At 38.3% G+C, this 16,955-nt stretch overlaps 1 protein-coding gene across 2 annotated transcripts in view; it reads left to right on the top strand.

The window, feature by feature from the left end:
- Window positions 1-3,229, top strand: part of CUNH18orf54 (chromosome unknown C18orf54 homolog) — a 28,045-nt gene extending 24,816 nt beyond the window's left edge. For both annotated transcript variants that reach the window (XM_051201014.1, XM_051201013.1), the window contains exon 9: window positions 2,110-3,229. In XM_051201014.1, the coding sequence (XP_051056971.1) occupies window positions 2,110-2,182 (73 nt within the window). In that variant the 3' untranslated portion in view covers window positions 2,183-3,229. The remainder of the gene's footprint in view (window positions 1-2,109) is intronic.
- The last annotated feature ends 13,726 nt before the right edge of the window (window positions 3,230-16,955 follow it).

Genomic DNA, 16,955 nt, shown 5'->3' with positions numbered 1-16,955 from the left:
GGTGTTTTCAGCAATAGGTTTTTACCATCACTTCTGGAGGTTAACCAGTGGCCATAGCCTAATATTTGAGGGAGATTGTAGGACTTTACAGACAAACATTTGGGAAGAGAGAACTCATTTAATAGCCGGTGGTGTCTAGGAGAAGCATTGTCCCACTGTAAATGGGTAACTTCATTTAAACTCTTTATATGTATATATTTTAGGAAGCTTCTACAGTCTTAGATTTATACAGTTTTTCAAGGTTCTTCAACGTTAGTCCCTATATTCCTATTACCTTGCTCTCCCATCCACCACCCCACTTAATCCTTCTTGCTCTATTAGTTTCCATTCCCCTTTCCTTTGGAATTCCCTTCTCCCCATGACTCCTCACTAATTTCCTAACTTCTGTGGGTACATCTTCCAAGTTGAAACATCTTCCAAGATTCAAAGCTACTGTCTACATGAGAGAACATGTGACAGTTTTCTAAATGAGAACATGTGGCAGTTTTCTTTCTGTATCCGAGTGACTTCACTCAGTGATTATTTTCAGCTTCATCCATTTATCTGAGAATTTAATTTTTTCTTAAGTGCTGAATGATACGTCATTGTCTAAGATACTGCATTTCCATTGTTTTTTAATTAGTTAATGCACATCTAGGCTAGTTTAATTTCACTAATGTGAAAAACGCAGCAATGAACATGGAATAGCAAATATCTCTATAGTAAGATATAAATCGAGTATATGTTTAATAGTGGTATACCTAGATTATATGGTACATCTGTTTCTCAGTTTTTGAGGAACCTCCATATTGATTTCCATAGTGGCTGCACCAATCTAACAATGTATACGTGTTTCTTTTTCCATATTCATTCCACCATTTATTGTCATTTTTAAAAAAATCTTAGCCATGAAATCTCAAAGTACTTTTAATTCTTATTTCCCTGATGACTGAGGATGTTGGAAAAATAATATACATCAGCTGCTTGTATTTCTTCTTTGGAGAACTGTTATAATTATGTGCTACAATTAAAACTATTTTTTATTTACTTTTATTTTTATGTTATGTGTATGAATGTTTTGCCTACATGTGTGTATAAAATTACATGTGTGCCCAGTCCCTTGTGAAAATCAGGCAAAGGCGTTAGATTCCCTGGAATTGGAGTTGTGGGTGGTTGTGAGCCACTATATGGGTGCTGGAAAATGGACCCACCAATTCTTCTACTTGGGGCTGTAATCTGAACCAGCAGTGCAGCCCCATGTCAGTTCCTGAGTCAGGGAGTGTGGATGAGGGAAAGGCTAGGTAATAGAATTAAGAGACAGAAACACAGGATACTCATTAGGAGAGCATATTCAGGCTATACTGAATGCCCCATTTATTTCATATCTCCAAATTTAAGTCATCAACCAAAGGAGGGATCAATAACAGAGGACTCCTATTACTATGTATAAAAGGCAAATAGGAGTTGCTTCCCCTAATCCTAAAGGCACTCCATAAGGGTGAGAGATAAGGATTGAGTTCCATTTTTCTACATGTAGTTATTGAGTTTGACCAACACTGTTTGCTGAAGATGTGGTCTTTTTATCTAGTGTATATTCTGAAAAAAAAAATCTAGATTGTTAGTGTTTGCATTATTCAGCCTTATTGGAGAAGTTACTTGTTTTCCTTCTTAACAAAAATGAGTTTTACTGAGAATTTTTACTGATTTTTAAGTAGTATTTTAAAAATTTAACTATCTTTACTATAAATATTAAATGAATTATGTGCCTTACTTCCTAGATGATCTATATAGCATGGCAAAAGAAAAAATATTTTTGCAGAATTGTTGGGAAAATTATATGAAAAATGTTTTATTAAATATAATACATGCAATACTATTTTATTTGGTTTAGGCAGATTAACTAAATATTGAATATCAGATATTTCAAGCAAATGCTTATAGAATGTTAAATTATTTTCATTCTCACTTGATCAGATGTCAAAGTTTATAAGTAGTTTATCAAAGCTTTATGTTTTTCTATAACTTTATTTTGAAGTTAATACATAATGTAATCATTATTTCTTCCTGTCTATATTGGCTATTCAGTTCTCAATACTGGTTTATAATGTGCTTTTTGTTCTTTTAATGAAGGGCCTTACAACATTTATCACGCCTGAGAGACCTGGTCGATGGTACCAGTGGGAAACAGTCACCAAAAATGTGAAGAGGAAAATAAAACTTAAACCACAATAAACAGTCACCATACCACTTGTTATGTACTTTTGCTATTATTTATATAAACAAAGGAAATATAAGTCATGTCTTTTTCTATGACTACATCAAGTATATTTCTAAAAATCTAAACTTGGAAAGATTCATAGGCCTGATTTCATACAAAAACATGACTGGAAGATACAAAAATATGTCCTGAAGTAGTACTTGGATCTTCAGACCAGAAAATGCTTAATATCAAAAGTGGGCGATTATCTTCCTCATCTGGACCCATCTTTTATTGACAGTCTCATCATTTGTCATTTAGTTCTTTGACATTAAGAACTTTTTAGTCTCTATCCTAATTTTATATTTGTGTGTGTGTACTAAATATATTTAAGCATCTTAAGGAATACCTTAAATTGTTGTATCATATGGGATTTTGTTATTTCTAAAATTTCATGTATTGAATATTTAAGATGTTATATTTACAATAGTTGGTGGCTCAGTGCTAATGGAATGTTTCTTTTATTGTGATAACAGAGAACCTCCCTATTTAATTGATGCTTTGATTCAATGTAAGATAATGTTGATAATACTTGACAGTACACAAATCGGTTTAGAGAGTCTTGAGAATTTAGTATCTGATATGTAGTTATTGCCTAGATTTTAGTTTTAGATTAATCCCAATCTATTAAAAGCTATAGCTTTATGACAAATTTGAAACTGAACAAAAAATGAGTGTGGAAAATCCAAAAATGATTGTAGTTTAAAGCTATTTCCTATGGTTTTCTGAATTTATCTCTAGATAGAATTGAACAGAGCGGTGTTTGCAGTTTCTACTGAGTAATAATATTTAAAGTAAGTAGGAAACATCTTCATCAATGAGACTAAAATTATGTAATAAAGCATAAGTAATGCATTTAAAAATGATGAAATTAAAGAGTATATGTGTATATGGTCAGATATGACAAATTAACATTTAACCCAAATGTTTGTATCTTTTAATAAATAAATTTATTGTTATGTAGAACTTCTAAACACATATGGCCCAAGAATTTTTTTCTTAAGCTATTAAGCTATCTAACATCACATGTTATAGAGTAGATCCTGTCTTTCTTGTGTTCTCTAGCCAGTGAAGTTTCCAACCTATTTGTCTGGCTAGTTTGAAAAGCTCTTACCAGTAGATTTGTTAGCACTAAGAAGATCTTGTTGCTGCTAACATTCTATTTTGTGACATGTTCTACTACATACCAAATGGCTTATGTAACCAAATATAGAGTTACTTTATAGATTAACTATGCCTGGCTTTTAAAAGGAAGATTATAACAGGGTATGTCAGGTAGGTCTGGGAGAGCCATTTCACCTAGTGAAATACACTACATATGATTTCTAAAGAGAGGTTCAGGCTCCAAGTTCCAATTACATACTAATTATATGTTTGTCACACATAATATAGCCTATTGCTGGAAAGCATCAGCAAAGACAGGTGCTGAAATGACTGATGAGCATTCATTTGCAAGAACATATCTTTGATACTAAATATAACCAGCTTATTCTAAAGTTATGTTACAACTTATATTTTAAAGCAGTTTTATATTACCAAAGGGGCATTACTTTTTGCTTTTATAATATATATGAAAAAACGTAGCTTTTACCTAAATAAAAGGAACTGATTGAATCAGTTATTAATTCCAACACACACACACACACACACACACACACACACACACACGAATGAAAGGCAACTGGAAAATGTCAATACACAGGTTGCTGAATTGGAAATTTAAATTAGATAATGAGAAAAATTAGATTTTAAAGCTGTATTTATAAATGTAAAATTGTATCAGTTAATCACTCTTAGTTTTTAAGGCATGTTGGGAAAATGTTCAATAGGAAAAAGGAAGGGGCTTCAAGATTTTGAGCATAACAATTTAAAAATCAGAGGGTATGGTGCACTTGGGAGGCAGAGGCAGGCTGATCTGTATAAATGGTGAATTTCACCACACTCAGAGATACATAGTGAGATGCTCTCTCAGAGCCAAAAAAGTAAAAAAATCACAGGGTATGGAGAGATGGTTCTATTGATGAAGTGCTTGCTTCATGTGTAACTCATGTTTAAAAAAAAAAAAAAAAAAAAAAAAAGCCAGGCATGGCAAAGCATACTCCAATTCCAGCCTTGAAGAGGCAGAGAGGACACCTACAGCTTGCCAGCCAGCTTTGGAGTCTAATGAGTGAGCTCCATGTCAGAGATATTTTCTTAAGAGAGACAGACATTCCTGAGGCATGACACTCTAGGTTGTCCCCTGACCACCACGTCTGCATGTGCACACTCAAGGTAGTTTCAAAATATTTGAGATCAGGAATTAACAGTCAAGACTGAAATTTACTGTCCTTACTATCAGTGTGAATTCATCATTCAGGTTCATAAAGATTTCTGACCAAATTCAGACCTGTCCCTTTGAATTTGCTTTGGTATATGTTTCTGTAGTCAGGTTATTTCTTGGCAAAATTTATAAGTTAGGGGGTTTTCTGGTACTTATTATTTTGTTATTTTATACTTAATGTTCTAGGCTAATATCTTCTTAGCATGCAGTTATAAAATAAAATTCTCAATTAGTGAAGAGATGACACAGGATCTACCTAAATTTGCTTCCTAGCACTGAAGTTGGGCAACTCACAACCACCTGTAATTCCAGTGCCAAAGAGTCCAGTGCCCTCTTCTGATCTCTGAGGGCACCTGCACACATGGCATTCACTTATACTGTGAAACACACAGTCATTTTTCCTGTGTTTTGAATACATGGATTTTCTCTTAATAGATTTAATTTCTTTTTTTTTTTTCTGTCACCCTTCACAATATATTTCAAAACCTGTTTGGTGGAGAAAGTACTGCTAATCACAGGGCTGACCCTTGTGTTTTAAATTTTGAGTTTGGACAATCATTGTGCTAAGCATCATGGATTTTTTTCCCTTAAAGTCCTTGGTGCCTCCTATTCGTCACCTCCATCAATGCAAAGCCACCTTAAAATGAGGTAAACCATATCCACTTCATATTTATTTTGTTTTTAATATTTCTGCTGTTCTCTAAATAGGATCAGAAGTTTTCTAACTATTGTAGCTGGACATAGCTATTCTGATTACTTGAGCTGTGAACACTTGGGGATTTAAAGGTTTTCGATATTTTGCATTTTACTAGATATGCAACCCATTTTACAAATGTAGAACTAAATGAAGAGCTGTTTTCTATATCTGGGTCTTAGTTGCTTTGGCCTGCTGTGGTAGGATAGCCAAGACTGGGTAATTCCTAAAGTCCTTTTTCTAGTTCTGGAAGGTGAGAGGTCATATCAAAATGCCACCATCCCTAGCTCTCTGTCTGTAGAGGGCTGCTTTGATTCTGAGATGGTGACTGGCCACATTCTCCGAAGGAGAGGAATGCTGTTTGTGAATGTAGCAAAATGATAGGAGGCAAAGGAACCAAGCAAGCCATTTGTAATTACATTCATCTATACATTCATAAAGTAAAGTCCTTGTGACTTCAATACTTAAGGACCTGTTGAGTTGGGAGTTTGTAGTGCTTGGATGTATAGAACAAAACACTGCTTTTGTATCATAACTGCTGTAAGTCTGGCTTGGTGACAACTATCAGTTTGGGTCTAATAGAGAAATATATTTGTATAGTGATTGAAAACATGGGGATGTTAATTATTTAAAAAATTTAAATGATATGAGAGAACTCTTACTTGGTAAGCTAGAGCTGAAGAAAGACAAACTCAGAAAAGATGGGAACAAGTCAGAATGAAGACCTTACTGAAGTACCTGGAATTCACTAGATGGCAGATGGAGGTTACTCTCTTGGCTGCATCTGATCTCATCTTTAGTCACTAGGCAAAAAGCTAGTCACTACTATGCAGAAATGTTGTTGATAATATATCTTAGTTCTGTTTTCTGTTGCTGTAATGAAATAGTCTGATGATGGAAGGTTTTTATTAGCTCAGAGTTTAAGATAGCATTCCCTCACTGACAGAAAGTGAAGACAGCAGGAAGTTGAGGCAGCTAGTCACATTGTGCCCCACAATCAGAAGTTTGAGAGCTGGGAATGTATGCTGCTGCTGCTGCTGAGCTGTCTTATTTATTCAGTCTGGTTTCCTCTGCTTAAAATGATGATGAGTCTTTGTGCATAAGTTAAAACAATCTCCCTAGACATGCTCAGAAATCCATCTCTCAGATTCTAGGTCCTGTTGAGTTGACCATACCACACCCATGACAGTGAGTGAGTGCAGATAATCATAAAGAGTGAACAGGAGCTGGCCAGAGTCTGAGGGAAACTTCCAGCCTGTCATTGGAAGTCATTTCTGGGATAGATATTGGGACAGAGTGCTAGCCCATGCCTTGGTACCATACTCCCTTCTCTGATAGTGCAGTTGCCAGAAATCAATAGGAAAATCCCCTTCAGGATAAATTTGCATTGAAGGTCTTTTAAATGTTCACTGGTACAGTTGTTGATCAGGTTCTTAGTAGAGCATTGCTTGGAAGAAACATGCAATGTCTTAGCTTTCCACTCTTGCCTCCCTTGTTTTGTGGTGGTGGCACACACCTTTAATGCCAGCACTTGGGAAGCAGAGGCAGGCAGATCTCTGTGAGTTCAAGACCAGCCTGGTCTACAAGAGCTAGATCCAGGACAGGCTCCAAAGTTACACAGAGAAACCCTGTCTTGAAAAACAACAAAAAATGTGTTACTTAGAAAAACAAAGAGCAGTGAAAAAGTTTAAGCTAGTGTTTCCAACCACTAATGAATCTTATAACTTCATAAGAGAAAGTAATTCATGAGATAGAAATCCCCCATGGAGGGATACTCCCTTAACCTAGAGACAGGAGAGAAATACTAATCCCTACTTCAAATGACTTGACAGACTTAGATGACCCCTCCTGGATGGCATCACCCTACATGTGGAGTGGAGGCTTTGGAGGGGAGGGTGGTCGGGGTGCATGTGTGGGGAGGAGAAAGGGAGAGAGAGAGGGAGAGGGAACTGGGATCGATATGTTAAAAAAAAAAAAAGGAAATCTGGACCCGGGGCAAGAATTCTGGAGTTGTTTTTGGTGATTGGAGTCTGGAATGTTTCCATGTTCTTGTCCTCTTATTTAAATCATTGAAATACGGGTTCACATAGATTTGTAAAAGGAACAAGATGATTTTATTTGGAGACAAGTCATAGTTCAATTAAAGGAGGATTGCTGTGATCACAGGAGGATATGATAGAACAATTGATAACAAGGGAAATATGATGTAAAGATTGATCACAAACCACATGAGTGAACACCCAGGATCCCCTGTTACTATTTAAAGCTCTCTCTTATGTGGCTCAAGAGGAAGAGCTGTTTAATAAGGGACATAGTTTCTCTTTCACTTAGGTTGAGTAATCATTTCTGTACTGTGTATGTCCCTTCCCATAATGTATCTGATTTTTAATCATATGTGTGCCAGTTATGTATGCATAGTCATATGTTGATAAACAGGATTCTCCCTAGAAGGTTACTAATGAAAACAGTTTTAATTTTAATGCGCATGCACACCAAAACAGTCTAGGTTGAATTGGCCCTCCTAGTATACATTCCTGGATACCTTAGGAATACACTTGAATGCTCTAAATTTGATTATTTCCAGGGGTGGCAAAACTACCATTGTTCAAAGATAGTAGTGTGTGTAGCCTGATATAGAGCAGGGGTTGAGGGAGTTCCAAGAGCATCCCTAGAGAGGTGTGTGTGTTCATATATGTGCAAGTGAAGAAACTAGGCTTCTTACAAGAGTAGGGTTGTACATAACCCCAAATCAAATGGGGGTGTCAGAGTACAGAACTGTCTCCCCTCTTGCGAACCTCAGAGTTACACAAGTGTTTTCCTTAAACAAAACATCAGGTGCAAATACACAGTATTCCTTTTGTTAAGGTGACCATTTAACTTTCTTGTAAATATTTCTAGAAATAGAAAATTCTCTATAATTGGAATTTTTTTGTTCCTTATTCTTGCTTCCTTTAAGCTGTGTTTTGCATTTCTTTGGCACCTACAGATTATTTATAATTTTGCCTTTCAAGATGGACCTCACATATATTTCAGTCTTCCTAATATTAACAAGTAATGTTCAGGTGAAACCTTTAGTTTCTAAATTATTTCATAGAGTGAACTTTTATTATGATATTACATTTTTTTTCAGTTGCTGTCTATTTTTCAGTGTTGTGGATTTTCTTTGAAGTGTGACACCAGAAATCTAAGTGGGAATTGAATGAAATAGATTCTGAATTTTATTCTTACACAGTTTGTTACTGTGCCAGATGGGGGATGTCTGAAGAACCAGGGAAGTATAGTGTGAGAGGTGACAACAAGTAAGTTGTGTGAGTTCCTGGCTAACCTGGCTGCGTAGCTAGACCCTACCCTGTCTTTACAAGTTAAAGACTATATAAGATCAAACAACTAAATCACCTGGCAAAATATTCTTCCAGGATGAGATGCATGAGCTAATCTAGGTGACCAAACTTGGGTTTTCCATAAAGGAAATGGGTAAAAGTGCATTTATTCTTGATAAAGGTCATAAAAAGGCCTGAACAAAGTCCAATACAAATGCAGTTTTAAAAAGGGTATGTTCTGAGTTATATGGGTAGGAATCTGGGCTTCACCATCATATAGATTTCTGTTCTGATTATGTTGCTTATAAGCCCATAGATTTCTGTTATGATTAGGTTACTTATAATCCCATCGATTTCTGTTATGATTATGTTACCTACAAGCCCTTCGTTGTACACAAGTAAACTTGATTTTTCTTGCATTTCCTTTTGGTGATGAGGGTTGAACCCAGGATCTTACTAGTGCTAGGCAGATTCTGTGCTCCTGAGCTGTTCCCTGGCTCTCTCACGCCTTTAAAGGGTTAAATGAGAAGAGGTATGGCTGGTACTTGTGATCTCAGGAAATACCAGCTGCTATCGTATTGATGCATTTATTAAGGGAGGCCCTAGGATTAAGACAAGGCTACTTTTTCCCTTGTACCTCCCTGATCTGTTCGCCAAGAACACATACATAGATGCTAGTGCATTTCTTCTCAATTTTTAATACTTTACTATCATAGTGAAATGTAAGTTTCTAACATCATAAAACCACCCACCTTGTAATGTGTCTACAACTATTTTCTCATCTCCGTAAGCCAGAATATTTTCTTGCCCTCTTTTTTCTCTGTGATCCAAACTTTGTCTTACTCTTCTTACACAACTACACGCATGCTCTTGCCTTCTTGCCTCCAGACTTTTGTAGCTTTCTCTCCAACTAGATAGACTTACCTCAGTTACTCCATGTTTGCTGTCATCAATGCCTGCACAGGGTCCTCCTTACCAAACGGCTTTTTACAGTTGTCATTTGTTCTCTACTCCTTTGTTTTTCTTCACTTGATACTGATGGCAGGGACTTTATCTCATTCCCTGATCTGTATCCCCCAAATAGAATGGTGCTTAGCAGTTAAATGCCCCATGAATATGTATTTAATGAATAACCATCTGTATATCCTGCCTATTTTGTATTGTGTAGGCAAAGGGAGATTGAATTTTGGGTGCATTTCACTATGATTATTGGCTTTTTATTAGTCATTGTGCTAACTTGTGTTTGCAGTAAGTACATATTCTTATCCAGGAGCTACTTTCTTGTAAACAATAACCATGGCAGTGTACTATGTTGATTTTTTTTTTTTTTTAGACAGTAATATAATGAGGACAGGAGGACTTTTGCAATTTTTTTTTTTTAGGTTCAAAACAGACCTATTCATGGGTTTTGTACAGCCCATCAGAAAAAGAACAGTTTTCATTATGTATTTTTGATTTTTCAAGGTAAGGTTTCTCTGTGTAGCCTTTAATTCAGAGATCTGCCTGCCTCTCCTCCCCAAATACCAGATTAAAGGCGTGTGCCACCATGACCAGGTAAGTAATGTTTTTTTTTTTTTTTTTAAGTGGTTAAATAAAAAGTTGAAGCAGGAAATGGAAACAGTCTGAATGCCCTTCAATAAATGACTGGATAATAAAAATGTGGCATATGTGCACAGTGAAATACTATTCTGCTGTGATGAAAAAAGATGAAATTTGCAGGTGAATGGATGGACCTAGAAAAGATTATGTTGAGTGAGGTAACCCAGATCCAGAAAGGTAAATGCCGAATATTCTCATCCCAGCTCCAAGACTTCAGATGTGAGTTTAGTACATGGAGTACCTGCAGAAGCCAGGAAAATATGAAGGGCTTGGGGACTTGAGAGGTTATCAGGATAAAGAACTTAGAAGGGGCTGGAGGGAGGAAAGTCAAAGAGGAGAGTGATGTGGTTATATTTTAACTAAGCAGGGAACAACTCCAACTGCGTTGCTGGGGAATGAGATCAATACAGGAGGAGGGAGGGGACAGATAACATCAAGGTCATTAGATAAGCCTCAGGAAACCATTTATTTAACAAAAATTATGTACAATACACATAAAAGTTTCTACACACACACACACACACACACACACACACGTAGGATTTTGTAGAATGTTTGGTATTCCTAAACTTACAAACTTTTTGGACTTTTGTTCCATTGTTTAATTTTTCTTTCATGTTCTTGTGTGTCTTGAGTGGAGAGAGAGAGAGAGAGAGAGAGAGAGAGAGAGAGAGAGAGAGAGAGAGAGAGAGAGAGAGAGAGAGAGTCACGTGTAGCCCAAACTCATCTCAGACTTCTGATGTGTTGTCAAGGATGGCATTAAACTTCCCATCGTGCTGCTTCAGCCTCCCAAGTGTGAGGCTTACAAGCACACACCCCCAGACCAAGTTTTAGGATGGATAAAACCTAGAGTTCTGTGCAAGCCGGGCAAGCACAGCCCAAGAAATGATTTTAAAGAACAAGTTTTTGTGACTATAGCTAATTTCTTCCGGGGCCCCTTGTTGCCTACAAAATTGCAATACCTTTTTCAAGGACGTTTCCTGTTCTTTACCATCCACCTGCCAAATGTTTTAAAGGCTGTTTTCCTGCTTCCTTCTTTCAAAACACCTACATTAGTGTTGTATTACACTGGGCTAGACCAAATGTTGCTGCAGTTCATTCTTAGAACACTCTGCCTGTTCCACCTGAAGTGTTCATTTCAGTTGACTATTTGTAATTTTTTCTTGCAGAAGGTTTCCATTGCCAGGTCTGATTACACAGAGCAGACACCATGGTAGAGGCACTCAGCAGGCTTAAATGAACAAATATTGACTCACATAATCTTTACAATGCAGTACTAACATATCACTTCATCAAAGAGCTCCCATAAGCCACATTTTTACAATTTGGACTCTGAATATAACTTTGTAGTTAAATGGAATAAACTGAACCCATAAAAAGATCATAAATTCAAAATGATACTCTAAAGATAAAAAATATATAAAACATCAATACCTACACAAGTAGACTACAAGTTAAAACAAATAAAAGAGTAATAAATATTAATGACAAGTCTAAGTTACATATTTTTCTGTGAAGAAGAGAACAATGAGCGCGCTGCATAGCCCTAACGAGAACAGGTACTCAGAGACCCACATAAGAAGGATGGATTATCTGAGTGGTCACATACATCAGGGAAGGAAGACAAGTGGAAGTTTATTGATACTGAAGTCAGCTGCAGGGACTTAGCAGCAATGCATGACAACAGCATAATATATTGTTCCTGTTGCAACCATGCAGGATTAGTGCTAAAACATCCACAGACGATATATGTGAAATTAATGGCCTCAGGCCAGCCTGAGTTACAGAGCGAGTCCCATGATGGGCTCTAAAGCTACACAGAGAAACCCTGTCTTGAAAAACCACAAAAGAAAAAAATATTGATGGTTTCTTTTTGTTATATACATGAACATATATGTCGTGTGTATGGAGATACAACAGCTGAGTCTGTTTTTGTTGTTTGTGTATGTGTTGCTTCAGAGATGACCACTTTGTTTTGGGTAGCCAATTAAGGGCATTATTCCTGGGAGAGACTGACTCTCCACTTCTCACCTATCATTAGTTGTTTAAAGAGACTTATCTATGGGTGAACCCCATGGGAATTTCCCCCTTCCACATTGGCATGTCTATTGATATTTTCATTGTTCAGGTATTATTTAGGAAACCATTTCTGGGAGACACAGCCTCACAGAATACTTCTGGTCTTCTGGCTCACAGTCTCTCTGCACCTCCTTCCATGAAGTTCCCTGAACCATAGGTGCTGGAGCTGTGTTGTAGGTGTATCAGTTTTGGCTGGACTACCCATGGTTCATTAATTGCATTATGTCCAATTGTGGTTTCTGTGATGGTTTCCGCCTGCTGTAGAGGCTTGTTTGGTGACGGGTAAGAGCTAAACTTATCAGTGATATAAGGTTAAAAATATTTAGACAGTAATCAGGAATTGCATTGATCTAATAAAATGGCAGTAGTGGGTTCTAAAATCCATTACCTCACTAGCCCCAGGTTGGCTAGATTTCTAGTATGAGGACATAATTCCCCTCCTATGGTGTGGGCCTTCAGTACAATTGAACAGCTGTTGGTTCATGCCAACATATGAATATCACTATTGTATCTTTAGGGATGTCTTGTCATATAGGTCAGTATTGTGTTTTATAGGCATCATGTCTATGTAGGCTGATTTTCTGTCCCTCCTGTCAGCTCCCAAATCATGACACAGAGATTTGTTATTAATTATAAATGCTCATCCTATAGCTTAGGCTTGTTTTTAGCTAGCTCTTATAACTTAACCTATTTCTATGAATCTATGTGCTTCCCTGAGGCTCACTTACCTCCTCTATTAACTTCCCATGCTGCTGCTGCTGTATCTGCCTCCAGACTCCTCAGACTCCACTCTTCTTCCCAGCATCTTCCTAGTCTGGCTGTCCTGCCCAATCTCTTCCTACCCAGCTACAGCAAAATCAGCTCTTTATTAACCATTGAGAGCAATGCATATTTACAGTGTACAAATATTGTTCCATAGCATGGCTGAACAGGACTATTGATTGCTTCCTTGCTTGGCAGGTGGCATAGTACTTTCTGGTATTATGGAATTAGGATACAAGAAGGCTTTCAGGTTAGAGCCAGATTGAACCATCTGAGTCCTGTGTCCTAAGCGTGCATGGTCGTAAGCATTCAGAACTTGTTTTCAACCTATGGGAGGCAATCAAGGGCAACAGCAAAGAGCCTATGCTATTTTTGGAGTCTCTTGAACTCTTCTGACCACCAACTAAAATAGAGGTGTCCCATATCTGATCCTGGAATTTTTGTCATATTAATTATGTCTCTGTGGATCTATGGAAGCATTGTAAGCCCAAGTGACAAACTGTTTAACACACATGCACACACACACACATGCACACCACACAAAAACCACACCACACCACACACACACACACACACACATACCACAACACACACACACACACACACACACACACACCATCACCACCACCACACAAATATTTATAGTATTTATACTGACATGAGAACTTGTAGCACTGGGGTGACTGGCAGTCATTGAGAAATATCATAGGGAAATATTTACAGGCATATGGAGCTACATGAAATTTAAGTGCAGTATGGTGTGTCCAGAGGATAAGTTGACTTCTAGTGGATAGAACATATGTGAGAAGGTCTACCTAAAATCTCCAACTTACAGCTGGAAGGAACTGATTCTATGAGAGAGCTTGTGGTGGGCAAAGGGAACACTGAACTCTGGGGTCAGGAGTGGCAGAAGAGAGAGGCTGAGAAGCAGAGAGAGAGAGAGAGGGAGAGAACCAGAAATAGAGTAACAGAGAGTAGAGAGAGAGAGAGGGAAAGAGAAAGATGGGAGTAAACAGGGCCCTTTTAAAAGGGAATGTGGTGAATGTGTACAGGTGGTGCTCTTAGTGGCTACAGCTGAGGATGTATCCTGTCAGAACCCCAGGACAGGCCAGTAGAGATGTCTGCATACTAACACCAGTAAGGTGCCTTTTCTGTCAGGGCACACTATAAAACACACTTTAAAATGTTTTTTTTTCCTTGTGTATGATTCAGAGTGAATCATAGCATTGCAATATATTTGAGGTATAGGTTGGCGTCCCTTCTTGACCTCATGCCTTTTAACATTGTCTGGTACATGTTGTTATCTCTCATCTCTGACAGCCACTCATCCTGTTAGAGCTAAGCAGCAGATAAGAAACATTTGCATAATAAGAACATTAATGAATCTTGTTGCTGGTAGACATTTCATGCCAACATTTCCTTGTCAGTCTCTCCATTATCATTCAGATGTTGTGACTAATTGTTCCAGAGTTCATATTCTCAACAACCACTTCAGTATAAAGTTGGTAGGTTAAGGCAACACAATTAGCTACTTTTGATTGGTCAGTGCCTGTGCCTTTAGGTTTTTACATATTTTGGGGAAAAGTCAGGCTACGAGCCAATTAAATATTTCCTGTTGGGCAGGGCTGATGACAGAAGCAGGGATGGCTTGTTATTAGACTTCAGAACAGCCGTCTCTTCTCCATTAGGATAACATGTAGAAGGATCCAGTTTTTCAAAGGAAAATAATATTCTCTTGTGACGTGACATGTTCTTGGAAAATAAACAGAAGTCTTGTAAACTGATCCCACCCTGCCCATGATCATATCCTCTCCTTCAAGGTCCCCCTTCTGGTACCAACATGTGCACACTCAAAACTCATATAGTGAGTTATAGCACTATACATCTAGATTAGCCCTTTGCTAGGTAATACACTTATCGGCTCTTGCACTTGCTGTATTTATTATGATTATTGCCTACCCTAAGAATGAAGTTTACAGCAAATCCCAGTGGGAACTAGGGGGTAGGACTGTTGTTGTAACACAAATAATAAAAACCTAGAGACAGATATTGGGGTTCAATCTGAAGATCCAAGAAGCAAAGCAGCCAGTCAGTAGAGAGTTCTAGTGCTCAGACTCCAGGGGCGATCCACCGAACCTCAGACTGTATATTCAGTCTGCACTGCTCTCCATGAAGCCTCTAACTGCTCTCTGATATTGCACTTGAAAGACCCCCACTATGCATATTGCCTTTTTGAACTGCTCTTGCATCAAGTTATGGGAAAAGTACAGGAGGGAACCAGGTGCTGCTCTCATCTAATGCCAACCAGATATCTGTGGTCTGCAGCTTGGACCAAAGCAAGGTCAGGAGGATGGTATCTGGGATGCTGAGATAGTCATAACTGAATTCTGTGTATTCTTTGTGCCCAACCTGAATAGCCAACTGTCCTTGGTTAACTACAATCGCTACATTTATATGAAACAATGAAATCCCTGTAACCATGCTTCTGCTTTTGTAAGCCTGCTTCTTGCCACCCCAACCCTATATAAATTGCATATGCTTTAACCATGCATGCTCGCTCAGTCCCCCGAAAGACTGAAGTGTCCACAGGTACCTGTGTAAGGAATAAATAACCTCTTGCACTTGCATTCAGTGGTCTGGTCTGGTCTCTTGAGGGCAAGGGCCTTCCCCCTGATAGGCTCTGAACTCTTGGGGTCTTTTGGGGGTCTTCCACACTGAGCTCCTTATATACTTCCTAGTGCTGGGATTAAAGGCATTAGCTCTGTTTTTCTTTTAGACTGATTCGTTTCCATGTAGTCCTGGGTGGTCTTGAACTCACAGAGACCCATCTGCCTGTCTCCTGAGTCTTGGGATTAAAGGTGTGTACCACCACTGCCCAGCTTCTATGGCTATAGCTTTGCATTCTGATCCCCAGGCAAGCTTAATTAAATAATAAACAATATATCACCAGAAGTTGTAAATATATTTTTGGTGGATGGTAAAATGGACTGGCCAAGTGTGAGTTACAACAGTGAGTTTTAACAGAGCTTCCCTACTCACAGATGCAGGGATTGGAGACAGATTTCTTCACTGACTGGTGTATTTACATAGTTCCAGACAGATCCACCTAGACTGTTCCCAAAGATACCACTGCAGGCATCATTGCATCCAGCTGGTAAAAGAGGAAGGTAGCTTCAAGAGGGTGTTTCCTCATTAAAAAGGAAAATCTTGAAGAAAGCATGGTGCATCAAGTTGAGGCAGGACTGAGCTCCTCCTCTTATGTGGAGGCCTAATCCAGCATGGGGAACAGGTTACCAAAAGCCAGCTAAGTGCCAGGGAGAGGTCCTGCTCCCACTGTTAGAATCCTTAAGAGACCAAGCTACACGATTGTCACACACATGCAGAGGGCCTAGGTCAGTCCCATGCAGGCTCCCTGACTGTTGGTTCAGTGTCCATATCCCTTTCTGAATGGAAATGGAACAGATAGGAAGGGGGATAAATGGGAAAGAGGAGGGGATGGGAGCAGAAACTGGTTGGTATGTAAAGCAAGAGAAAGCAATATTATTTAAATAAAAAATTAACACCTTTCCTATGAAAGAAAAGTCTAAGCTTGTAAGTGGCCCACAGGGTTTCTGATAATAATTGTATTGAATCAAGTGGCAACACATGTAAGAGATATTGGGGAATGTATACTCGTTGTTTGCCTAGGAAAAGAATCAACTTTTGTTGTCATTGTTTTGAGACAGGGTTTCTCTCTGTAGTCCTAGATGTCCTGGAACTTACTCTGTGGACCAAGCTGACCTAGATCCACCTGCCTCTGCTTCCTGAGTGTTGGGATTAAAGGAAACATTTTTTTCCCTTCTCATTCTTTCCTCCTCTCCCCTTTCTACTAAACTTCTGGGGATAAGTGGAGAGCACAGACTTGCAAAGACATTTCCTGAGCATCTCTTCTTTTATTAAGGTCTG

The sequence above is a fragment of the Phodopus roborovskii genome, unplaced genomic scaffold, assembly GCF_943737965.1.
Source record: "Phodopus roborovskii unplaced genomic scaffold, PHOROB, whole genome shotgun sequence".
NCBI classification, from domain to species: Eukaryota; Metazoa; Chordata; class Mammalia; order Rodentia; family Cricetidae; genus Phodopus; species Phodopus roborovskii.
The sequence above is the reverse complement of the archived record's forward strand: the minus strand, read 5'-3'. Positions and strand labels throughout refer to the sequence as shown.